This window comes from Centropristis striata, chromosome 2 (assembly GCF_030273125.1).
Source record: "Centropristis striata isolate RG_2023a ecotype Rhode Island chromosome 2, C.striata_1.0, whole genome shotgun sequence".
Taxonomy (NCBI): Eukaryota; Metazoa; Chordata; class Actinopteri; order Perciformes; family Serranidae; genus Centropristis; species Centropristis striata.
In genome coordinates, this window is record NC_081518.1 from 4,341,801 (window position 1) to 4,368,327 (window position 26,527).

The following is a 26,527-nucleotide window of genomic DNA, read 5'->3' on the forward strand; positions in this document are numbered from 1 at the left end:
ACACAGAGTGAAAAATTTCAAGCCTGTTTATCTTGTAATGTTGATGATTCTGGCTTAGAGATAATGAAAACACAAAACTCAGTGTCTCAGAAAATTAGAATCATCAAAATTACAAAAAAAACAGGCTTGAAATATTTCACTCTGTCTAATGAATCTATATAATGTATGAGTTTGACTTTCTGAAATAATTGACAAAAAATATTGAACTTTTTCATGATATTCAATTTTTTTAGATGTATCTGTAGGCCCTGAATGAGCAGGCAGCTCTCTATTAAACCTGTTTTCTCCAGTTTCTAAGCAACATGTGCAGCTTCCCTATGCTACAATACTAGATTTAACACCTTAATTTAATTTAATGTCACTTGTCACCTGCTTACTTGGTATTTTTTAGTCTGTATTTGTTTTGAAGCTTGAGTATACATTTTTTTATTAAGTCTGTATTTTTTGTTTTAAGTTTGCATATTTTTTAAAAGTCTGTTTATTACCATTTTTCTACTATATTTATATATACTTTATTTTTTACTGTTTGTAGTTTGAGTAACTGAAATCAAATTTCCCTCCAGGATCAATTAAGTATTTCTGATTCTGATTTACTGAGTGGTAAAGTGATCAAACACACTTAAAAGAATAAACAAACAAAACCAAAATAATGGTTTTAAAACTAATAGGTTGGCTCAAAACAGAACACCAATATTAGGTAATAAAGCACAATGCACCTTAATGCTGGGCTTCCACCAAAATATCTCCCCAGTTCCAGACTAAAAGCTGAAAGTCTTTAGTAAATCTAGGAGTTTTACTGGAATCACGGTTCCAGACCAGCCAGTAAAACCACTTCCACAGGAAAAAGGAACATCACAATAATGCCTCAATAAAAATCTAGTGATGTCATATATTTAGATGTTTCTTAGTAAAGAGAACAGTAAGGAGACCCAGTTAAAATGTATCAATAAATGTAGACATAAATAAGTCATAAATAATCCATGATTAACTAAATGAAAGTTAATAGAGCTGATAAATATAATTATTCAATTAAACACATTATAATTAAATAGGACATAAATGTATATCATGAATTAATTTCTAAATGTTCCAGCCAAAAGCTGCTTCTCCTCCATTTAGTCAGTTTTTACTAAGAGCATGATGGGAAAAACTGCTAAAAAAAATCTAGTTGTAGTCTTGTAAATAGTTTCCCTGCTAGATTGACAGTCTGTCTAAAATCTCAGTGTGAGACTAGAAACTCTAAACTCTTGTCTTTAGATGTGAACAGGTGTGACACGATAGTTTTCTGGGAGTCTTTTCCAAATTTTTTCAGTCTTCTGGTGTATAGGTAGCATCAGGCATCACTTCAGCTGATATTGAGTTTTATAACTAGAGCACAGGTGTAACTAATCACAATGATTGCTTCCTGTGCACCATGCAGGACCCTGAGCAGGTAAATGGAATTCTTGATTATATTATTCACAGTAAAATGTATTTTCTGAGCTTTCCAGCCTCGACTACAGGCTTCACTCTTGTGCCTCATAATGAACATTTTGACTGTGTTGATGCATAGGACATACATGTTGGCAAAGTCTTTTTTTTAGCTCCTATAATACATATTTAATACACTGTGACGCCCTAATACAGACACTCAGACCCTTTACAACAAAATATCACCATTAAAACCAGAGTTATTTTGAAAACCAACTGCCATTACATCATAAAATCATACATTCTATTAGATCAGGCTTTTAATCTGGAGAGCCCTGGCTTCAGAAATTGCAGTTTTACTATTTTCCACCAGATTGGGCCATTTTCTTAAGTCTGGCCTGTGGGGGTGAGTTCATGCTATTCTCCTGGTTTCCACTAGTGCAGGGGTCGGCAACCTGAGGCTCCCTGTTGCTTTGACAAAAAAAAAAAAAAAATGGAATTTGTCTACAATTTAATCTACATCATTGTAGTTATTATTAAATGATCCAATTGTAAAAATTTGTACCCTATAGACAGGAAAAAATATATTTTAGGGGACTGAAATGTGCATCATAGCCTATGACCATCTGGCTCTTCACAATTTATTTTCTTCTATACATTTCTGCAAAAACTACCTAACACAGAAAAGACATAATAGTTTATATTAACTGTCAGTGCTTCCTGTGAGTGATTTGCTTAATTTGCAGTGAGAAATTGGCAAATTACTTTAATTATAAGGCTCAAAGATGCAGCTCCAGAGGGATTTTTCTTTCATTTTTTTGCCCAAAAATGTCTTTTTTTTTTTTTCATGGAAAAGGTTGCCGACCACTGCACTAGTGGTTCATGCTGCTTTATTATAGAAGACAGCAGCATTGTGTTATGGTTTGTTTTCTTTAATCCTCCCTGGTATTTAGTATGCAGAAACACTTTTTTGTTGAACAAAAAAAAACAAAAAAAACAGTGGCATTATGTAAACAAACTGAAGTGTTAAAAATATGAAAAAAAGGCAGCTAAAGTGAACCTGAAATTAAACACGTAGAGCAGGTACACAGTACAAGTCTACTTAAGGAAACACTCGGGCTCACGGTTTCCCTTAGCTTTTTCTTTTTAATATGTTGTATATATAGATGGTTCATCCATACATCAACCAAAAGCTTGAGACCTTCACGATAAGTCCAATTGTACATGCTTCAATGATGTATTCAATTGTACTTTCAGTGCTCACAAACACATGTCCTGTAGCCGTACTTTAACACCAAGAGCATTCTCTTTTTCCTGAAATCAATAAAGTTTCCGAGTTGCCCACCGATCCGCTCTGTAACCAGATGCGTGACAACCAGCCGTTACAGAAGTCGCTTGCAAAGTAACAAAGTTACAGCTGTTTTTTTTCATTTTAAATAGTCTTCAATTTAAAAAATTTGCAGTCTGATACAGAAGGCTAGGAGACCTGAACAATATGAAAGTGCTAGTCATTAATTTACAGAGATCAGGCATCACATAGTGCTATGAAGTATCCAATATGCTACATATGAATACAGCTGTTAACACCTTACAAATGCCTCTTGTTGTATTTCAAGGCTACTTGAAAAATCAATAACCTTGGCTTGTATGTACATAAACATGAGTGTTTGTTTATGCAGAAAATAACGTAGATATCACCACTACCAGAGGTATAATCTTATTACGGCCGTTTGGCCACAACAGTGATAATGAAATATTTAGTCCCATTATCAATTTCTAACTGTTAATCCCCCAAATTTTGTTTAAGTGGGAAAAAAAACAAAAGAGTTGACGTCATGGTATCCCGTCCACGCTGGGCTCCAGAAGACAACGTTGTTCAGAGCCTCTTCTCTTGCATCGTGCTCAAGTTCTTGGTTTGTTTTCCCCAGCCATTGGTTGCATTTTGGTTGCTTTCCCACATCTTCTGGTGCTATTTCCCCATTTGACAGATTGAAGAATGACTGAGAAGAACCAGTTCTGGAACCACTATTTAAGGGAACAACACAAGCTTTTTTTCACTTCACTACAATCAGTCACAGAGTAATAAAAAGTAGAACGGATGACTCAATTCATTCCTGGAGCAGTGCCTCCAAAGTTGAAAGTAGATGGCACCACTGGCGCTGTGAACTTGTACCCGCCGTGTTTCTCGATCATCTTGGATTCTGTAATAAGACGATAAGTAAGATGCTTAAAATATTACAAATGTGAAGGGGAATAAAGTTGTTTCTTTAAGTCAGGGGTCGGCAACCTCCGGCTCCCTTTTTTCTCCTGGATTTGCCACTTTTAATCTCATAAATCTGATTTTTTTTTCTCCTGGATTTGCAGCTTTTTATCTCATAAATCTGTTTTGTTTTCTCCTGGATTTGCCACTTTTAATCTCATAAATCTGATTTTTTTCTCCTAGATTTGCCAATTTAAATCTCATAAATTTGTGACTTTCATACTTGGCCCTAATTGGCAAAATTTAGATGATTAGAGGATGACCAAAGAATTATATGAAATACGTTTGTTTTTTTTACATTATAATTTTTATTTATCATTGATGTAGGCCCAAATCAATTTGTATTCTTCAATTGTAAAAATGTGGTTTATAAACAGCACTAAAACATTTAAAAAAACAACAACATTTTAGTCAATTTAAATGTGCACCCTAGCTTTTGAAAGTCTGCAGCCCGACGCCTTAATCTCTAAATATAGCCGATTTCAAGTCTAGTTCTGAGTTTCCCTCACTTCCGTCCTCACTGCATTCTGACAAAAGCATCTTAATAACTGCTCATTGTAACCTATTAGCAATGTTGGAAGGCTAATAAGGCCTCAATTAAGGCCGTTTTATCTCAAAGGTTGCCGACCCCTGCCTTAAGTGTTCACTGCTCATTTACTACACAGATGGTGTGAAGAGTTGGACATTTTTTTCATATGTAAACCTTTTTGGTTCCATTTCATCTATTTGGTTTTATGACTTAATAAACTTATTGGGGCGGAGATGGATCAGACAAAACATTTATTATGACTTTTTTAAAATCTCGCACCCAACAAATACCCCATTACAAAAAAACTAAAACAATAAAAAAATTAAACTAAACTAAAACTAAGCATTTTTCCAAAAGATAAAAACTAATTAAAACTAGTAAACTCACTCTAAAAACGAAATAAAACAAACTGAATTTGAAAACAAAAAATCGCAATGAAATTAAAACTAAAATGAATGAAAAATCCCAAACTATTATAACCTTGGAGACAACCAAATTTAAAAAGGTATTTGCCTCAAAACACAACCAAGGGGGCAAAAATAAATGTGTGAAAATGCCTCAAAATTTCAAATATCTGGGGGAAAGAAATCACCCATAACAATAAATATATATTTTCTACCCTGGGAACAATAAAAAACACTGGACTCTGGTTCATAGGAAGCTCCTGTACTCTTTTTTTTTTTTTTCTCCACTTTGGCTCACAAACAGTGACAGAAGCTGAGCAGGCAGGACGCTCCACAGTCTACTGGCATTTTACAACTCAACCAGGATCACAACACACGTCATTTTATTTCATGAGGTGAAATGTTTTTTTTGTTTTTTTTTTTATCATCCCACTCATGTTCAGTAGCCTGGTAATAAGAGCATCCAGTCACATGAGCTCAACATTTTCTGTTGGCTCTCTGTACTACTATGGCCTTTCTCCTGATTCCAAAAAGTTTTAAATGTTCCTAATCAGGGACAGCGTTTTAGATGATGACGTCAAATACAGCTCGCTGCTTGCCAAACAGTAATGGCGGCTCCCGAAGGAACCAGCTCCTACGCTACTGTTAGGACAGGAAACGCTGCCATAGCTGCACTAATTGGTGAAATGGATGAAATAAATAAAAATAAAACAGGAGTAAACCCTTAAAGAGGTGGTGGAGGCAGATATGTTTTAACTGTTCTAACTGGATTCTGCAAAGTTTGCTAGTCCTAAAATGCTATCATGTATCCTGTAGTACAGTATTTTTATTCCTAGCTGCAGGGTTCGTACACTTTAGCAGTGGTCAAATTCAAGCATTTTTTAAGGACTTTCCAGGTCCATTTTCAAGCTTTTCCAGTATCTTACACCTGTTGTAAATTGCATGTTTTAGATGAGTACTTACATACTAAAAGGGGGAGATTTCACTGAACCATACCAACAGAGATGGTGTTACACTTTTAGGAACGGTCTTCATTTCAGATAGGCTACTCATTATTTTTACATTGAACATGTGATTATCTACAGCAGGGATGGGCAACTTAAATGCTGGAGGGGGCCACAATTTTTCATGTTCACTACCACAGGGCCACATATAGGAGCGTGCACTTAACCAGATATGATGAAACTGCAATTTTAAATATGTTTACAGTGCAGTAACTTAACATATTTCATGCTGAAATGCATGTAGAACAGTATAAATAGGAATACAAAAGGTTTGAAGCAAATAAAAAATAACCACTTACTGTGATTTCTTTTTTTTTAACATTAATTGCAAGAAGTGATTTTGTGCATTTTTACACTGCACTTTTAAGATTTCATGCTCAAATGCATGTAGTTGTACTGAGGGCCACTTCAAGTGAGGGTGCGGGCCGTATGCGGCCCCTGGGCCTCCAGTTGCCCATCCCTGATCTATAGTCCATAGATGGAATTAGTCAGATTGCAAGAGAAATACAGGAAGTAATTTCAAGCATTTTATCCAAAATCCAAGCACTTTTTAAACCTTGAAAATACAACATTTAAATTTAAGGATTTCAAGCACCCGTACAAACCCTGTAGGTGGGATAAGGCATGGCCCGCCCTCTGCCTTTACCCACCTAGGAATAAAAATATTGCCTCCTGTGTATCCATTGAAGAGTGTAACATGTTTTGGTACACTGATTGACTAAAGGAGTCTGTTTTGGTAAATACTCCCATCCAGCTCCCGCCTACTGAAAGCGATTGGACCGGGGGAAAGGCCAGACTATCATGTGGGCTCACGTGATAAAATGGTCTTTACCAGCTACATGATGGACTGTAGTGTAATGTGATAGAGGCTATGAATACTACAGTACCAGGTATTCAAAGTAAATGTGTAGACATTTGGGAATTTTTAAAAAAATGCAACGAAATCATAACAAAAAAAGTTGCTTTATTGTCAGATTTAGGGGCTGCATCAGAGTTTAATTTGCAAATTTTGGTGCAGTCTCATCAGACGCTCACCATGTGCTGCCCGTCTCTGGTCTGCAAGTGTGCCGATGTCCTGAAGGTGTTTGCCCTGATCCTCGTCGAGGGCCTGTGTTAGTGCCTGGTACCACGCTGGGTCACGGCTCTGGATATCTGCAGACACAGTAAAGACACATTAGTGACGGAAATATTTGTTTCACTGAACCGTTTATTTTTATTTTTTTTCCTCTAGAGATGCTTACTCTGTAGTATGGCTTTGAAGATCTGATACTCGTCCACTAAGTTGTCTTCGTCATCTACAGCTGTAGTGTAGCCCTCAAGTGCCGTCTCCTCAGCATCGTCCTCCTCCCAGTCTTCATCGTCTCCGTCCTCTCCCGCCTGCTTCGCCAGCATCTCCAGGTACTCCTGGCCTTCCTCATCGATGTCATCCTCGTCACTGCCCAGCTCGGCTACAGGCAGAGAGTCAGGGGAACGTTTACAAATCACTTCAATCATCAATCAGACTTTATTCGTACTTTTCATACAAGAGAAATGTAACACAAAGTGCTTCACATAAAAAAAATATTAAAACATAGAAACAAGCAAACACCCTCCATCCAACCATCCTATTAAAAACAAAGCACAAACTGAGGAAGCTCCATCTCAACGTGGAGCAGCGAGGAAACACTGGAGGCAGATTAGAAATTAATTCGATAAAAATAAAAGTAAAGTAAGGCAAGATAAAAGCAAAAAAAGCTAGATAAAAAAGATGAAAACTAATTAAAAAGTAGAGCATGGTCCTTTCTGATTGAAGTGTCTGTTGTTTGTTGAATGTATGTCTTGTTTTATGGTTTGAAAAGAAAAATCCAATAAAAAGAGTAAAAAAAAAAAAAGTAGAGCATGATAAAATATATTTATATAAAAATAGACTAATCAATAGTAGCAAATAAATAAATTAATACATGAAGATGTTGTAACACTAAGATGTATGAGCAGAAAAATATTCTAAAATGGTTCAAGTAAAAGCCTTAAGTTTAAAAAAAAATCTTAAGTTTGCTCCTAAAAATCTGAAGTCTCTCTGCTGGCCTCAGGTCTTCAGGAGGCTGTTCCACCAACGTGGACCACAGTGAGAAAACAACGCTTCACATTGGGTTTTTGTGCTAACTATTATTATGAAAAAGGCTCCCAGAAGACCTGAGGGTCCTCGAGGGTTCAGAGGATAAAAGTAAATCAGATAAATAGGCTGGACTAAGACCATTAAGAGATTTAAAAACCAGTAAAAAGATCTTAAATCTTCATGCACTAAACTCATCTTGCAGAGTAACACTGAACCATTAATGTCTTACCATTGTCGTCCTCATCTTCGCCGTCTTCATCATCGTCGTCCTCGTCGTTCTCGTGCTCTGCTCGACAGGCGTACGCCCTCTTCAGCCCGTTGAAGAGGAGGATCGCTGCTGGGAGGAGCTGAGCTGCCACCTGGTTCACCACCTGAGGCCTGTGGTCCAGGTCGATGAGAGCGCAAAGTCCCAGAATGCACATCTTCCTGTCGTGGAGGCTGAGAGGGAGAACAACAGGTTAGTTGGATTTATGAAAACGGTTCGGAAATTATGGTTAAATTTGACCAATGACTTGGTAAATCCACTTGGGCTGCCCCCCAAAAAAAATTTAGGCTCTGGAGCTTTGGTAGTAATTAACAGCAAATATTCAAAGCAAAGCAGTTAGAAGGGCTGATAAAGTACAAATTAGACAAGCAGCAAACAGACTTAAGTTCTGAGCAGAGGGAAAATCTACCAAATGAACAAATGGTCAAATATTTTGGTCCAATCATAAACTTTGGGCTTGAAATAAAACAAATATTTACCAAAAAGTTTGAAAATAATTTTGGGCTGTACAGATCAGCATTTGTCTTCATCAAAACTAAAGATGAATATCAATGAAATTTTTAATAGTTGCAGTGATAATTTATACATTTGTCAAGTACAACTGATTCCAAAAGAGTTGAAACGCTGTTTAAAATAAATAAATAAAAAAAAGGAAAAGAAGCAATCATTCAAATCTTTCAAAACCTACAATCAATTGAATACACAGACAAAATATTTAATATTCAAACAGGAAAATACTTTACATTTTACACAGTGAGCCAACTTTTTTGGAATCGGGTTGTATGTAATGTCAAGTATGAATGTTAAGTGACTGCAGTTGCTGCTAGAGAATACGAAAACTTTATTATCCACCGAGTGGAAATTCCTCTTTGGTTTCACCATAGACATGTCTCAAAACAACAGAATAAATAGTAAAAGAATAAAGAAACAACATTTGAAGGATATAAAATAGCCTACAGCAATAACTGTACTTCACACAGACTGTTAATTGCTCCAACAGTCGGTGTAGCGTAGCGCTAACCAACACTGAAAACTCTTACCCAAGAAAGCAGTCGACATCTTTGAGCCACTGGGTGATGAAGTGGTTAGTGATAGGCTCGGTGTTGTTGGGAAAGCGAAGGTTTTCCAAAGTGTTGAGGAGAAGAGGAGGGCTGTAATAAAGTGCGGCGATGGCCACCTGCAGGCACATCGTCCTCAGCTCGCTGGTCTTCACCTCCCGCGTCAAACGCTCCAGTGCAGCAGCCACGAACAAGGGCACAACCTGCAATAACCAGCAAGACCTATATCTTCAACAGAGCATCACGCTTTATGGGTGTTTTTATGGCAAATATTAGGATTGGTCCCTGTGAAGGCCAGGAGTGAATGCATCCTGTGCAGCTTCAAGGCTCTATACAGGTACATCTCAAAAAATAAGAATATCATGAAAAAGTATTTTTTGTCAATTATTTCAGAAACTCTTATATTATAAAAGATTCATTACACAGAGTGAAATATTTCAAGCCTGTATTTCAATATTCTCATTTTATACTGAGACACTGCGTTTTGTGTTTTCATTATCTCTAAGCCAGAATCATCAAATTACAACAAAACAGGCTTGACATATTTCACTCCATGTGTAATGAATCTATATAATATACGAGTTTCACTTTCTGAAATAATTGCTTTTTACTTTTACATGATATTGTAATTTTTTGAGATGTACCTGTAGTTAGGGCTGGGCGATATATTTTTAAATGTGATATGGAATTAGACCATATCGCATATATTGATATAGCTCAATTTTTTTCCTACTCAGATTTGTCATATTTAGTTATTTTGTAATGTTAGTTATTCTTTTCTCATATAAATATATTTATTTCGGAAAAAGATTGGTCTATTTTATTTATGATATTTTTTATTTAAATGTGCATTTTATGGAGCTTTGATTTGAAAAAAATTCAGCCTAAACATATCGGGATATGGACATTTGGTCCATATCGCCCAGCCCTAACATGTCGGTGCTTCTCTTCAGCTAACCAGTTTGAGGTGTAAATGTGTGACGTTCTGACCTGGTCTATTCCGCGTCCTTTGCACTGCAGGATGATCACCTCCAGTAGTTTGGCTGCGTGGCACTCTGGGTCCTCGCCTGGATCTCCTGTCAGGACCTTTATGAAGTGAGAGGCTCAGGTAAACCTCCTGATACACACCCACCACCACTAATAATTAGCCTGCAAACAGTCTGCTGCATCCTGTATTAGCACCTGCACCTTACCTTCTTGCACATACTATAGATGATCTCCAGGTATTTGGTGTCAGATAGGAGAGTGTCTGTGTCAACTGTGACGTAGTTATGAAGAAGTGGCATCATATCTGAAACACAAACACGTTCACAAAGCTGAGTGTCTCATGTAGGGTTGTCAAAAGTATCGATACTCAAAAAAGTATCAATACTAAAACGTTGTATCCGGATACGATACTCATTTTCAAAGGAATGGAAGGAATGAACACTTAAATTATTGTTATTTATTTATCAAGCTTGCCTAATATTGTGCACAGCATACAACCTCAAAATATTGTTCTAATTGTAATTGTTTATTCTATTTATTTATTTTTTGCACTACCTCAGACCTGAAGCTTGTTATCATAGTTGCAGTTTCTTTTTGCACAACTGTTTTTGATTACAAATTTTTAACCTGTGGTTCTGTTAATTTTTACATGTTGCATTTCTCTTAATAAAAATATTTGTTAAATTTTGGGGTCTTTGTTTTTATCCTTGTGGTATCGAGTATCGAATATTTTCCTGAGTATCGGTATCGAGTTGAACATGTTAGTATCGTGACAACCCTAGTTGTATATATGTTTTACTATAACGAAACCAAAAACTCAGGACACTTTATTTATGGTTGCAGTTCTTTTGTTAGTTTGTCCTGTAAATTGTTGCTATTTATTTTAAGTTCAATATTATATTAACTATCTCAGACATTGTGATTTCCTTTATTTGTTAAAGAAAAATACTGCTGTGTTATTGTTTTTCAATAAAATAAGATTCAAACATTGAAGGTGTATGCTGAGAGTTAAAAAAAAAAAAAAAAAAAAAAAAAAAAAAAAAAAAAAAAAATCGGTATTGAATATTTTCCTGAGGATCGGTATTCCTATAGGGATGCAAGCAGTAGTTCCAGCCACCTATTTACCTGTGAAATAGTCAAAGCCGTCTTGTTGGAAGACTTCATAGACGAGTGGCAGGAGCTGCCACATCTGTGGGGAGACCTGCTGGCAGGTCAGGCTGTGAGCCAGAGACAGGATCTCCTCGTAGAACTCTGGGAAAAGAAAGAGAAAGAGATGCGAGTCAGTGGAGGTAAATATAGTCTTTTTATTATTATCAATAGAGCGTCTCTTAGACAGGGAGGCAGACAGCGTCTTAGTGCAACATGCAAGAGGAATGCTGCGGCTCAGGAAGGACCTGCTCACCCAGAACATGTTGCTGCAGCACCGTGCCAATCACCTGCAGACAGATGCCCTCCAACTGCTGGGTGATCTGAAACAGCACCAGGGAGAAATACAATGAGGGTTTGGTAAATATGATAACTTAAAGGAGATACAGCTGCTGTAATACACAGACTACAGATAAGTTCCTCTTACAAAGCCACTTCAAACAAACCGAATTATCCGTTTAAGAACCTAATTAAATGCATGCAAAACTCAGTTTCAAAGCATATTTGAGCCAAATGTTTTAAACATTATAGCTGTATGTAACTGAATTTTATATAAAAAAGGGAAGCTTGCATCAAAGACATCATTTCTTGTTCCAATTTTTTAAATCCAGGATGTGACTTTATAATCAACTTTATTTGTAAAGCACTTTAAAACAACCACAGCCGCAACAAAGTGCTCTACATAAACAAACAGAATAAAAATAAAATAAAACAATGAAAACTTTAACGAACTGAAACTGTATTTTGCGGTAACAAAACAAACTAACTAAAATTATAGAGAAAATGTGCATAGTTTTCGTCTTTGTCAATTATTTTCATACGTAAACCTTTTTGGTTGATATGAAATCTATTTCATCCATCTGGTTGCTTTCAATTTTTTCTAATTTGCTTTTTAAAAAAAACACCAATTTAAAAAACAATAAAAGCAAACCATAAAACAATTAAAAACAAGAGCAGAGTCTCGTGTGGTTGAAAGCCAAGGAATAAAAATGTATAAATGATGAACTGAATCCCTCCTGCACTAAAAACATGATCAAACATCAGTGTTGAGGTCTGGAAACGCTTATGAATTCAGTGAATGAGTATTTTATTATTTTAAATATGCACTTAGTGCGTCAGTCCTGTCATATCTCCTCTGGCACCAAGTGAACAGGTTAAATTTCCCCGTAATTTCACTGGTGAAATAAAAATAATTGCACTTCCTCGAAGCAGAGTGACGTCCGCTGACCATCGCTGAAACATAAACTGCTGAACTGTTGTGCAACCTAAAGTCCTCGGTGTAAAGAGACGCTCGGTCGAATCTAACGGCTTGTTGGCCGGCGGTCCTGTGTTTCAGCAGACACGGTGGCAGCGTGCCCCGGCACTATTTCTAGCGTCTGCCTCAGCCTCTGAGTCATTTCAGCACGGTGAGAACAGAGCGTGTTCCCAGGAGTTGGTGGGTGGCTGAAGTGTGTTGGCAGCAACGCTACAGCAGACCAGAGCTGCTTCTGCAGAGGAAGTGGCACCGAGATGAGTGATCAGCCTGGAGAGAGAGTGTGTGTGTGTTCTTGTACTCCCTACATAGTGAGGACCGGGACACGTTTTTAACCAACAGAGTGAGGACATTTTTGCAAAGTGAGGACATTTTGGCCGGTTCTCACTTCTTTAAAGGCTTTTTTAAAGATTTCAGACTCAGTTTTCTAACCACACAATACAGTTTCAGTTAATTATCATTATCATGTAACCTTAACCCTTAAAAGAAACTCAAATTATAGTGAAAATGTCCTTTTTCATCTTTGTCTTATCCATCTTCATCATGTATGAAAAAAGTTGACAAAGGAAATAAAGGCAAAATTTACTGTGACCTCTTTTAATCTCCCACCCAACAAATATCCCATTATAAAAAACTAAACTAATAAAAACTAAACTAAAACTAAAGCATTTCAAAAAAGTAAATACCAAACTAAAACTAGCAAACTGTACTTCCTACATAGTGAGGACCACAACACGTATTTAACCAACAGAGTGAGGACATTTTTGCAAAGTGAGGACATTTCGGCCGGTCCTCATTTCTTGAAAGGCTTTTTTGAGATTTCAGACTTAGTTTTGTAACCACACAATACAGTTGCAGTTAATTATCATTATCATGTAACCTTAACCCTTAAAAGAAACTAAAATTATAGTGAAAGTCATTTTTGTCATGTCAAATTTTTTCATACATAATGAAGATGGATAAGACGAAGGAAATAAAGGCAAAATTTACGGTGACCTCTTTTAATCTCCCACCCAATAAATATCCCATTACAAAAAACGAATAACTAAACTAAAACTAAAGCATTTCAAAAAAGTAAATACCAAACTAAAGCTAGCAAACTGTACTTCCTACATAGTGAGGACCACAACATGTTTTTAACCAACAGAGTGAGGACATTTTTGCAAAGTGAGCACATTTCAGCCGGTCCTCACTTCTTTAAAGGCTTTTTTGAGATTCCAGACTTTGTTTTAAGGGTTAAAGGTTACATGATAATGATAATTAACTAAAACGGTATTGTGTGGTTACAAAACTAACTAAAATTATAGTGAAAATGTCCTTTGTTCTCGTCTTTGTCAACTTTTTTCATACATAATGAAGATGGATCAGACAAAGGAAATAAAGGCAAAATTTACTGTGACCTCTTTTAATCTCCCACCCAACAAATACCCCATTACAAAAAACTAAAACTAATAAAAACTAAACTAAAACTAAAGCATTTCAAAAAAATAAATACCAAACTAAAGAGTTTCTTTATTATTAGAAATAGAAAAAAAAACAGAAGATAGTAACATTGTGTTCTTGCAGGTATTCAAATCGAACCTCAAAGAACAAATGTTTATTACAGCTCAAATGTTGTAAAGGACAAAAGTTAAAACATTAACATTGTGTTCTTATGAGTATTTGGTCACAAAGCATGAAAGTTGGAAGCTTTCTTTTGGCTGTGTGCCTTTCAGTCCTAAGAAAAGACAAGCATTAAGACTAAGTGAATTTGGAAACAAAAATTCACAACCCAATTAAAACTAAAACTAATGAAAAATTCACAACTATTAAAACCTTGCTAGGGAATCCACTATTCCAATGAGGGTCCTCACAAAGACAGAAGGACCAGAACGTGTGTGTGTGTGTGTGGGCAGTGTGCTTAGTGGCGATGCTGCTCACCTCTTTGTGGTCCTCCACCACACTTAGCAACGTGTCGATGGTGTTGAGGATGCCCATAGCCGTCACTGCCTTGTCGTCCCCCCCCTCCTCGTCGGGACCCGTCTGAATCACCTGGTTGAACGTCATCGCCTGACAAAGAGACAAACACAAACACATTCAGCACTGCGTCCATTTCTCTCCAAGATCTGACTGATTTATTATCTCTACAGCAGAGAAAAAAACAGGGGAAACCTACTAAATTGGATCACATCCTCTGCTTAAAAGCATTAGCAGAATATGCATGTGACATCATGTTTAACTGACTGAAAGGCTACATTTTCAGCATCAGATCTCGGTAAAGAGCTGCTGTGGATATCATTTGTAAATGACAAAGAATAACTGTAATTCTGGGAAATGGTATCTAATCCAATCCCCCTTTATTTGTATAGCACATTTGTATGGCACAAACAACACAAACGTATCCAAAGTGCTGTACATAAAATCAATAAAACAAACAAATCCATATACCAATCAGCAATAAATAATAAGTGTATAAATCTAAAATGATGCCATAAATAAAACAATACAATCAAACAGATAAACATAGTAAAATAAAATAAAAGACGTAGTTAAAAGTAGTAAAATAAATAAAATAAATAAAAGACACAGAGGACCACAAAACTCACGCAGTGTTAAAAAGCCAAGGAATAAAAATGGGTCTTGAGACGAGACTTAAAACATTCCACTGTATGTATGTGTTATGTTACAGCAAATATTAGGGCATGGAGTGACTTGTTTAGTGCTTTATTTATGGAAACTAATAGAAGAGGTTGATATTACTCATCATGAATATCTGATCAAAGTGGAAGAAATCTTTTTAGTGGAATAATTGACAAATATATTGAGGCTACAGGAAGCTCAACTGGACAGGAAATGGGGAAAAATGGACCCTGTAGAGGACTCTAAATGCTGATAATGGACTGAATAATAATTGAAACACATACCACTCTACAATATTGTAAGACTAGTGTGCACTCCCCAGGCAGCTTTGTGTTTGGCTTCGCTTGCATTTGTTTTAATTGTTGCAAAAATTGTTGATAAAAACTTAATAAAAGATTAAAAAAAAAGAGGTGCTGTGAAACTGTTTTAGCAGCGTTTTATTGCCATGTGAATGAACTGACTGCACACTTTTTTTACAAACTTCTGCTGGCTAAAGAGAAGAGAAAAATGTTTTCAGCACTTTGGCAACTTAATTTAAGGTAGCAGCAACATTATTGTCTGGCAATTTATGTCAATTGGATAATCTCTTCCCTTTTGGATAACACAGTGAGTGACTTATCTCGGTTGCTTGTAGTCCATCTTTTTATTCCAAGTACTATGGATCATTATGATCATTTGTTTTATATATATTATACATTGCAGCCACAGGAAGTTTATCAAAGCACTCATTGACGGTTCGGGCTGAGTACCAAACTCTAGGCATGAATGGTTTGCCTACATAATATCGATTAATGCCTCAGCTCTCAATATCAAATTTCAATGCCTAAGGAGTCCATCTTATGAGCGTCAGTGAGACAATAAGTGTCTAATAATGCTGGTGATTGGCTGTCTAACGTCACATCATAGAGGCATGCAGGAAAAACACATTAAAACACAGATGGGAGACTCATGTCTGGTATTAAAGTAAGGGAATGGTACCGCTATTGAACATTTTTCAGAGTTCTTACACCTTTTCCGAGGTCAAATTCAAGCACTTTTAAGGTCCATTTTCAAGCTTTTACAGCATCTTACAGCTGTGATAAATTACATATTTCTTCCAATACATATATACAGAAATTTATTATTTTTCATTTCAGGTTCTCCAACTAATTATATTTCTATTCCATAAGATTTTGTTGTTAAAGAAATGCAGATACAATTTTAAGCACTTTATCCAAAATGAAAGCACTTTTCAAACATTGAAAACGCAACATTAAAATTCAAGCATTTTTAAAAGATTCCCGGTCCTGTTGATGGCTTCCCGTAAAAATGATGATGAATCTTTACTGGTACACTCACCAGGTGCTGCGTCATCTCCACGGCGATGGGAGTCACCTCCTCGCTGTATTCACAGATCATCTTCTGGATGACATTGGTGAGGTCGTCGTTCTCCGTCTCCCTGACGATGTGCAGGAGCGCCTGCATCACTGGCCGGATGAACGGGGTGATGTACTCTTTGGCTACAGGAAGATAGAAAACACACCAGTTAATAAAGAGACACAAAGAAAACTACTAAACTGGACTAATACCAAATTACATTACTGGAAGGGGGGAATAAAATTTTATAAATATTACTGATTTCAGCTGTTTTTAAATAGCGCTTTTCATACATATAAATGCAACACAAAGTGCTTTACAAAAAATAAGAATTAAAACGGACAATAAAATGACAAAACCCACTCCTCCCATTCCCACATACACATCTGTATGCACACAAACAATCACTGACTTTACACAGTTTAATATTTAAGTACTTATTGTTTGTGTTACTTTTGTTTAACCATATGCTTTATACACATTTGACCTGATGCATAGACTTTAATGCTGTATTAAGCAGATCACAAATGAAAAACAGCAGACTAAATGTGAATTTGTATTTATATGTCTGTATAAGCTGCAAAAATTGCAATAAAATGTAAGTTTAAAAAACAAACATTACTACATTAAAAGAAAAAAAAATAATTGAGTCAAGTCAGTAAAGTACAAACATCTGAATGAGTTTAGGGTCTCACCTTTCTCCTGGTTGCTGATGAGAACCTGCAGGGCGATAGCTGCCTCCACTTTAACTGGCATCTCGTTGTCGTTGATTAAACAGAGGCGGGTCAGCTCCAGAGCCGTCTGCAGGTTCTGGTCACTTTTGAATTTCACCTCACAGAAGTAATGCAACACCCAGCAGGCCTGAGTGGAAACAGGTCATAGGACACGTTAGATATACAGTTTATGACAAACTAAAGCAAAGGACTGAGACAATAAACAAGCTGGTGTTAAGTCAAAGTAGGGCTGGGCGATATGGACCAAAAGTCATATCCTGGTATATTTAGGCTGAATATCAATATATGATATATATCCTGATATTTTTATCACAAAGTGAGAGCAAATGTTCAGTCAAAGTCAAATATGACATGTCACAAGTAGTTTTAGTGAAACAGTTTATTTAAGTGAACATAAATACTGTATAACAGGAGTACCTTTTTTTTTTTTTTTTTTTTTTTTTTTTAAAAGTCGAAGCTCCATAAAGTGCACATTTAAATAAAAATATATCATAAATAAACAATAATAATAATAATAATAATATAATACTTAAATAAAAATAGCCAATGAAATAAAATAGGCCAATCTTTTTCTGAAATAAATATATTTATATGAGAAAAGAATAAACATTACAAAAGAACTTAATAAGAAAAACCCTAGTAAGGGTAGCATTTATATATAAAGAAAGACATTTTTAAAACTATATAGATATACATGATATGGTCTAATTTCATATCACATTTAAAAATATAAATATATTTTTTTCATATAGATATATCGCCCAGCCCTAAGTCAAAGCACCTTATTTAGTCATGTTATTACACCAGAGGATGACTCACCCTGGCCCTCATGTAGCCCAGTTCACTGCGGAACAGGGGGAAGACGTGATTCTGCAGCATGAACTCCATCTGGTCCTTATAAATCTTTTTCTGTGGAGGAGAAGAATTACAAACTGTCAAGGTTTGCAAAGAGAGTAAGAAACACACTTAAACTCAGTCTGAACAGCCTGTTTCTAGAGTCCTGGATGTTTTTTTGTTAAAGTTAAACATGCCAAGAGTACATGGAGTAAACTGGTTGTTGACAACTATCAGCACTTGAATATTTGGTCCACAGCTTTAAAATATTGAAACTGATTTCAATCGCCTGCCAAGCCACAATTTACTTGGCTTTTAGTGATGAGGAAAGACATTGCGCCAATAGCTTAAAACCAACTTCTGCTAAATCATGTCTTGCCCTGGTCTGAGGCGATCATTTCCGACTAGATGCTCATGAGGCCAGTCGTGGTGAAAAAAAAAAAACAGGAAGAGGCGGTTAAAAAAGCCTGTTTTGCTGCACGATGCTGCAAATGTTCAACACGTTTTGCTCAGAATGGAAACAATGTCCAGGGTTCGTACACTTAAGCACTTAAGCGGTTTTCATTTCAGATAGGCTACTCATTATTTTTTTACATTGAACATGTGATTATCTATACCAGGGATGGGCAACTTAAATGCTGGAGGGGGCCACAGTTTTTAATGGACACTACCACAGGGCCACATATAGGACCGTGCACTTCACCAGATATGATGAAAATGCAATTTTAAATGTTTACAGTGCAGTAACTTAACATATTTCATGCTCAAATGCATGTAGAACAGTATAAATAGGAATACATTTTTTTCAGTGCAAGAACAGCAGACCAAAATTAATTGCAAGAAGTAATTTTGTGCATTTTTACACTGCACTTTTCAGATTTCATGCTCAAATGCATGTAGTTGTACTGAGGGCCACTTCAAGTGAGGGTGCGGCCCGTTTGCGGCCCCCGGGCCTCCAGTTGCCCATCCCTGTTCTATAGTCTATAGATGGATATAGTCAGATTACAAGAGAAATACAGTAAGAATTTCGAGCATTTACAAGCATTTTATCCAAAATCCAAGCACTTTTTAAACCTTGAAAATACATATAAATTCAAGCATTTTCAAGGATTTCAGGCACCCATACGAACCCTGAATGTCTTTTAATCTGTGACATGTTTACCTTCAGCAGGATTTCAGCCAAAGAGCCAATCATGTGGAGGGCGCCGTCCTTTTTCCTGGGGTCGGAGGCGGGGTCGGTGAGGATCTGGTAGCAGAAGCCCATCGTCTTTTGCAGCACCTGAAGGAGCAAGAACATCAGCAATTAGGCCTCAATGAAAGTGAATAGTTTGAGTTTATTTATTTATTTACAAAGGGGACAATACATATTAATGAACATATACATGTAAATATGCAAGATTATAGCCAACGGCTAATTTCCATCTTTAGTCCCTTTGGCAGATTGACCATAAGACAATAAAATCAATAAAACAACAGTAACAACAAGTAGAAGAGTTGGCCTTCATGGCCAGAATGAGCAGGAGGAGTAATTACATAGAGAAAAAAAAAAACTTGTCCTTGAAAACATAATGGAACAGAAAATAAAAATAAAAGCAAGAACAGTGAAAAGTATAGTGGATCATGGAACATACAGGCCAAGGGTCAGGGGACCATATGTAGTGTTAAACGCTAAATTTAGATATCAAAGGGCTGATTAAAGTGTGCTGAAGTGTTGAAGTGTTAAAGTGTTAGGTGCGTGATTATATTGCAGATTGCCTGATTGCACAGTAAATATAAAGTGCTATTTTAAATGCACAATACTAAATACACATTACATTTAGTAAATACAGGTGGGGACAGGTGTAGATATATTTTTTACTTTTCCATTTTTGGGTTTTTTCCTAACTAAAAGTGAAAAACCAGAATAAAAAGAACCAAGAAACATCTTCAACTTGCCTCTTTCCTCTTGTTGCAGGCAGTGAAGAGGAGTGTCTGGGCTGCTGTTGTTGGAGAGATGAAGTCCTCAAACACGTCTAAGAGACAGCAGAGATTGGACAAATGGTTAGTCATCACCGGTGCACACACACACACACACACACACACACATCTTTTTGGATTACACACACACAAACATCAACTTTTTCCTTTTCTTTCTTACCAAACTTCATGCGGATGTACTCATATGGATCCTCCTGCCACAGCTCCTCATCACTGTCTGTGTAACACATGAGGGGGAAGACCACATCCTGAATGATGCCCTGAAAAAAACAAAAAAACAGTCACAATCAGGAGTGGGACGAGCAGTTAATGCCGGGATAGTTCCGCCTCTTACAAGCTCTGTGACATGATTACTAGATATTCAGCTGTTTTTATACTGTGACGGCCCCCGTCTAGTGTTGATGTGCTGATGTGGTTGACCAGTTATTGTTTCTCCTATGTGTCCTTGAAGGCACCATCAGCAGATTGTGTATTTGGAGCACCTGTTTCAGGCTCCTAAAAGGATAAAAACCTGTTTCAACGCTGCTCTCTCCATCAGCCAGCAGCACATTCTCTTTGTTTGGTTTCTGCTTTGTTTCCACTTTACAACATTTACACTTCATATTGCTCACACCTCCACATTTACATTACTGATGATGTAACTGACTTACTTATTTTATTCTATTGTTGCACTGTGTTTATGTATTTTAGTTTTTACCGTATTTCCTGCAACGGTGATATCTGTACAGCACTTTGGTCAACCCCGGTTTTTTTAAACGTTTTTTTTGCTCTATAAATAAAGTTTAACTTGACTTTGACTTACACACTTCACATTTGTACTTATCACCTCAGTTGTTTAAGTTAATTTAATAAATTCATTAATTTCTAGACATCCTTTGTGTCCTGTTCTGTATTTGTCATAGCCTACAGAGCAAAATCTATAGTGTTATTGCTTTGGAGTTGTTTTAACACTTGTAGTGATCAAAAAGCTTCTGTCAGCATTGTTACATGTTAACACCTGAGTTACATTCACTTCAGTTGGAGTTGACTTTCAGATTTTGTGACTTGTATGTTCGGCTAAAGACAGAACGCACTTTTAATGTATCGTAAAACAAAACAATGAATGTTAATTATCACATTAGTGAAAGGAAATAACATGATTTTAGGGTTGAAAATACACTTTAATGTGTCAAAGTAACATAATGTATGTTAAAAATGAACACTCAGTAAAAGGGAGTAACATGATTTTAGTGTTGAAAATACACTTTGAGTCATAAAATAACACGATATATGCTAAAAAATTAACACTCAAAGTGAAAAGGAATACCACAATTTGGAGTTAAAAGTGCACTTATGTGGTGTCATTAAACAACACCAAGGGTGTCAAATATTTAACACCATTAAATAGTTAAAATATTAACATATAAAAATATTAACATTTTTCAAAGTGTAATTTTAACTAATTTTTAGTAATTTGAACTATATAAACTCAGAAAAAGTGTTAAATTTAACACTATGTGAGTTGAATTAACACTCCGCCGGGTTATGACAGTACCTGGATGTGTGGTTTGAGATTTCTCCACGTCAGAGCATGTGCGATGCCCTGGTTGATGTAGTTGAGCGTCTGTTGGAGTACTCTGGGAGCCACATATTGCTTTTCCTTGTAGTGGTATAAGACTTTCAGCAGCACCTAGAAGACACATGTACAAAGACGTTCCTTAGGTTTGTGGAGTCGACTTCAAAGACTCGGTTCAGACTGAAGCTGCTGCCTCGTGAAGCTCTTACCTGCTCAGCAGGAACTGCGTATTCCTTGAGGAAAAGGTCGGCAAACTCTGCGTACTCTTTGGTTGTGTTGCCTGGGCTTCCATACCTGCAAAGACAAAGTGGATATTTGTTGTCAAAAAATGCTTACTTCATAGAATTCATTGAGAACGCATAAGAGTGTAAGTGCTTCAATATGCGTTTGTTTGTTTGTACATAAAAGTATAAACTGTCTTTTTTCCCCCCCCTTTCCGTTTTTGCCCTTTTTAAAAAAAAATAATAAATTTTTTTTAATAAAAAAAATAAATTTTGATTTATTAATTACATTTTATTAATGTATTATTATCTATTTTTTTCATTTCATTTAATTCTACTTATTTTATTAATTATGTATTTCGGCCTTATGAGGGGTGGGTGGGTGGGATTGATTGGTTGTTTATAGATTTTTGAAGTTACAGAACAGTAACATTAAATAAAGTGCTTAAAAAAAAAAAAAATGCTTGTACGATTTAATTACAAGGTCAAGATACAATCCTGAAGACCTCTTATGTCTTCTGTGGTTGAACCTATAGCAACAAGTGGCAATTACCAGCCGCAACACAGGTGACAGCGTTTCACCTTGTGGGTCTGTGTGTGTGTGTGTGTGTGTGTGTGTACAGAAAACTGTATAATAACAAAAATCTCCTGAGCTAACTAAACTAACTAAAATTATAGTGAAAACGTCCTTTTTTTACTTTTTTCATACATGAAGATGGATAAGACAAAGGAAATAAAGGAAAAAATGATTGTGACCTTTTTTTAAATCTCCCACCCAACAAATACCCCATTACAAAAAAACTAAAAACTAATCAAAAATGTAAAAAAATAAATACCAAACTGAAACTAGCAAACTGACTCTAAAAAACGAATTTGAAAAAACTGAATTTGAAAACAAAAATTGACAATGAAATTAAAAATAAAACTGATAAAAGATTCATAATTATAACCTTGCTAAGGAATTCACTATTCCAAAATGGGCCCTCACAAAGATAGAAGGACAAGAGTGAGAGTGTGTGTGTGTATGTGTGTGTGTGTGTGTGTGTGTGTGCGCGTCATCGTGGTAAAATGTGGCTACTGAGATAATGACTCTAAGGGAACATTTAGTGGCTTTTTACCTCTCAAACAACCGAGCCAGGATGTGAAGGGCCCATTTCTTACACTTCCACCACGGCAGCTCAGGTCGCTCGTCTTCATCTATCTGCATCGTCTCCTGCACAAACAACGTAGGATCAGTCAGCTGGTGGAGAACTGGAGAGTTTACGACCGATTGGCGATATTAACGTGTTACAAATTCACTTCGTCTTACCGGAGGCACGTCTCTGTCCACTACTGTCTTCAGGATCTCCATCCACTCTGTCAGGTTCTGTCTGTTGATGAGTTCCAGGGGCAGGTTGTACTGTGGAGACCAGCAACAGTCAGTGGTATTTAACCCATATAAGGCGGGAAAGCATTACCGCATTTCTACCATTAAAACCGGGGGCGCTGTTGTGTTATTCTACCATTAAAGCCGGGAAAGCGGATACGTCGTTTTGTAGTATTTGTAGTTTTTTACACCTATTTTTCAGCCTCTTGGCCAATGAAATGCATGCGAATACATGTGGGAGTGTCGCAATGCATCATGGGACTTTTCCAGAACTTTGAAATCATCACCAAGAAAAGACACAAAATGACCAAAAAAAAAAAAGACAAAATGATTAAAAAAAGGACACAAAAAGAGACAAAATGACTAAAAAAAAAAAAAAGACAAAATGACTAAAAAAAAGACAGACTGAGAATACATGTGGGAGTGTCGCAATGCATCATGGGACTTTTCCAGAACTGAAATCATGGCGGAAGACGACTATAGCGGAGGGAGCTCAGATACAACAGCTATAATCTCTCAAATACTTCTTGAATTTCATTTCTATCTGCTACAGAGGCTGAAAAATCTATTATTTAGTAGGAAGAGTTGACACTTCTGTTGAATTTCCAGAAAAACTTCAGGTTTTTTAGGGACTTATTTTAGAAACGCCCAGAGGTTTTACAGGCATTTTTTCCAGGCGTTTTAGGCCTAAATGGGTTAAGAAAACAAATCCTGTAATCCTGTTATTATGTTATGTATGCACACCCTGCACAGGCTAAATATGACACATTGTTATGTTATTAGGGCCTCGGGGCAATCGCACCGAGCACTGGTCCCATACAGCAATAGCTGTATGATCTTTTTCACTTCTTAAGTGTCCTTGTTCTATTCTGTGTGGTTTTTTTTTATTGTTGTTTTTATTTATTCTACCTCAGTATTTTATTGTACTTAAATACCAGACTGCTGTGACAACCAAATTTCCCTTCTGGGATGAATAACGTAATCTATCTTTCTATCTAATTTTACTCAGAGATCTAAACTATTCAACACATTCTCATTCTTTACTGTACTGTGCTGTTACCTGGAAGAGGGCGTAGAGGATTTTGAAGATCTGTTTCTGGATGAGGACAGAGTCACTGGAGTGGTCGGGGAGCAGCTGGATGAAGCGTTCTTTCAGCATGGGCATGAAGATGTGCATGGCGGCCACCAGGGGCTGACGCTCCTCTGGTTTCTTATATCTGGTTCACATACACACAGTACATCAGACACACATACACAATGCCATGTGGTATAATAAAAGGTACAGTTAGGACTGAGGACTGAGACTTACTCGTAGTTTTTGACGAGCTGGTAGAGACAGAGCAGGATGCCCAGCCAGCCGGCGCTGTTGTCTGACTGCAGGTAGAAGCCGATCTTGTCCACGATGGTCGTCCACTTGGCCGGGTAGTCGTGTTTGATCATGTGGTGGATACATGTCGTCAACTGGACCCTGACAAGTTCAAAAGTACAGTTTTAGGTTGGTTGATCAAGAACTGGGGTCTCAAACTGGCGGGTCAATTGTGGCCCTCGTGACGATATTTTGTGGCCCCCACCTTGATATGAAAGTTTAATGTGAGTTTTATATGAATGTCTCTTTACCGTGTTGTGTGTGGAAGGTCCCTTTATTGCTCCAGCTGGAGCTTTGTTTCACTTGTTTCTATGACGACGTTAACAAAAAGAAAGGCAGATGCTACCGGAGCGTTTATTATCTGCCATGTTGTTGTTACCGGAAGAAGTGGAAATGTTATGTAATGTCATTTTGTGTCTTTAAGTAATTTAGTTTTTTCTGTCATTTTGTGTCTTTTTTGGTCATTTTGTGTCTTTAAGTAATTTCGTTTTTTCTGTCATTTTGTGTCTTTTTTGGTAATTTTGTGTCTTTTTTAAGTAATTTTTTTTTTCTGTCATTTTGTGTATTTTTTTTAGTAATTTTGTGTCTTTTTTGGTCATTTTGTGTCTTTTTTAATTAATTTAGTTTTTTCTGTCATTTTGTGTATTTGTTTTAGTAATTTTGTGTCCTTTTTTGGTCATTTTGATACTGCCTCCAGTGGCCCCCAGGTACTTTGAGTTTAAGACCCCTGTTCTATAGTGTATAGATGGATATAGTCCGATCCAAAAAGAAAATCCAAGCACTTTTTAAACCTTGAAAATATAACATTTCAATTCAAGCATTTTAAGCACCTGTATGAACCCTGGTGTGTGTGTGTGTGTGTGTGTGTGTGTGTGTGTGGTTACCTGATGCGCTCTGGGGAGTGGATGATGGCCTCCACTATGTTGTCTCGAATGAACTGCCTGTCCTCATCAGGGATGTTATTGATGGCGGTCTCTGTGGCCGTACCGTCACCATCACTCCAGTGCTGGGTTATCATGTTCTTCAGGTAGATCACACCTGGACAGGAAGAGAACACACGGGTCAGCCCTTTAACAGCAAGACACGCCCATAACATGCTGAAACAAAGATAGAAATATCTTTTAAATGCTGAAAGTATCTAGTCCAATAGGGTATCAATGAAATTGTTAAGCTGTATGAGGTGGAAAAAGTCACATGGCCAATGGGACCGCCATGTGATGCAACACATTTAAGATTCACTTGATTTTTTTTACAAGATCCTAAAACCTGCAGATTTCAGTTTAAGATGAGTTTGACATTTCAGTAAGCTCTCCATTCCCGAGGAAAAAATAGCAGAATCTGCAAGTCACTGTAATTTATGTGCCAACTGCTTTACAGAGGAAAATCTAAGCAAATCACTATGTACACTGCAAAAAAAGTGTCTAAAAACAAGACAAAAACACAGATCTTGCTGCATGGACAGATAATTTACCTTGACAAGATTTCTTAAATTAAGATTATTAAATCTAGAAATAAGCATGTTGAACATTTAAAATAAGAAATTAACTCTTAAAACAAGATAAATCATCTAAAACTTCTAAATCTAAAGTTTTTTTTATCTTGGTAAGAAAGAAATAATTTGCAGTGCACTCTGCTTGCAGCTTTAATTTATCTTGTTTTAAGAGTTAATTTCTTATTTTAAGCGTACAGCATGCTTATTTCTAGATTTAATAATCTTAATTTAAGAAATCTTGCCAAGTGAAATTATCTGTCCATGCAGCAAGATCATTTCCCTCAGATTTAGTGTTTTTAGACACACCTTTTTTGCAGTGTACCATTTTTAAATTGAGCCGGCTTATAAACCTCTGGCAACTCCCAAATGTGCACCAATCACAGCGACTGCATTTACATCATCATGAGGTTGTACAACACTGTGGTGTAAATTCAGAACCACCTAAAGCGAAGGTGCAGGAATAAATTCTTCCGTCTGTGGTTCAGTAGTTTTGAATGTGGCACGAGGGTGTCAGCTGGGTTCACATCTCCACCGCGGGGCCCCGCTCTGAGTCCTGTGTGTGGCAGGGCGAGGCATCTGAGGGAGCCGAGGAGCGAG

General features: G+C 36.7%; 1 protein-coding gene across 1 annotated transcript in view; it reads right to left on the minus strand.

The window, feature by feature from the left end:
* Positions 1-2,792: 2,792 nt before the first annotated feature.
* ipo7 (importin 7) overlaps positions 2,793-26,527 on the minus strand; it is a 32,712-nt gene continuing 8,977 nt past the window's right edge. Inside the window, exons 3-25 of the mRNA XM_059350871.1 lie at positions 25,323-25,476; positions 24,382-24,540; positions 24,133-24,289; positions 23,016-23,105; positions 22,825-22,919; positions 21,695-21,779; positions 21,465-21,599; positions 20,091-20,190; positions 19,889-19,965; positions 19,116-19,232; positions 17,939-18,028; positions 17,081-17,246; positions 16,368-16,528; positions 14,331-14,459; positions 11,415-11,481; positions 11,138-11,263; positions 10,219-10,316; positions 10,016-10,111; positions 9,008-9,228; positions 7,932-8,140; positions 6,849-7,055; positions 6,643-6,759; positions 2,793-3,611 (exon numbers count right to left, since the gene is read on the minus strand). Coding sequence (XP_059206854.1) covers positions 3,514-3,611; positions 6,643-6,759; positions 6,849-7,055; positions 7,932-8,140; positions 9,008-9,228; positions 10,016-10,111; positions 10,219-10,316; positions 11,138-11,263; positions 11,415-11,481; positions 14,331-14,459; positions 16,368-16,528; positions 17,081-17,246; positions 17,939-18,028; positions 19,116-19,232; positions 19,889-19,965; positions 20,091-20,190; positions 21,465-21,599; positions 21,695-21,779; positions 22,825-22,919; positions 23,016-23,105; positions 24,133-24,289; positions 24,382-24,540; positions 25,323-25,476 — 2,954 coding nt within the window. The 3' untranslated portion in view covers positions 2,793-3,513. The remainder of the gene's footprint in view (positions 3,612-6,642; positions 6,760-6,848; positions 7,056-7,931; positions 8,141-9,007; positions 9,229-10,015; positions 10,112-10,218; positions 10,317-11,137; positions 11,264-11,414; positions 11,482-14,330; positions 14,460-16,367; positions 16,529-17,080; positions 17,247-17,938; positions 18,029-19,115; positions 19,233-19,888; positions 19,966-20,090; positions 20,191-21,464; positions 21,600-21,694; positions 21,780-22,824; positions 22,920-23,015; positions 23,106-24,132; positions 24,290-24,381; positions 24,541-25,322; positions 25,477-26,527) is intronic.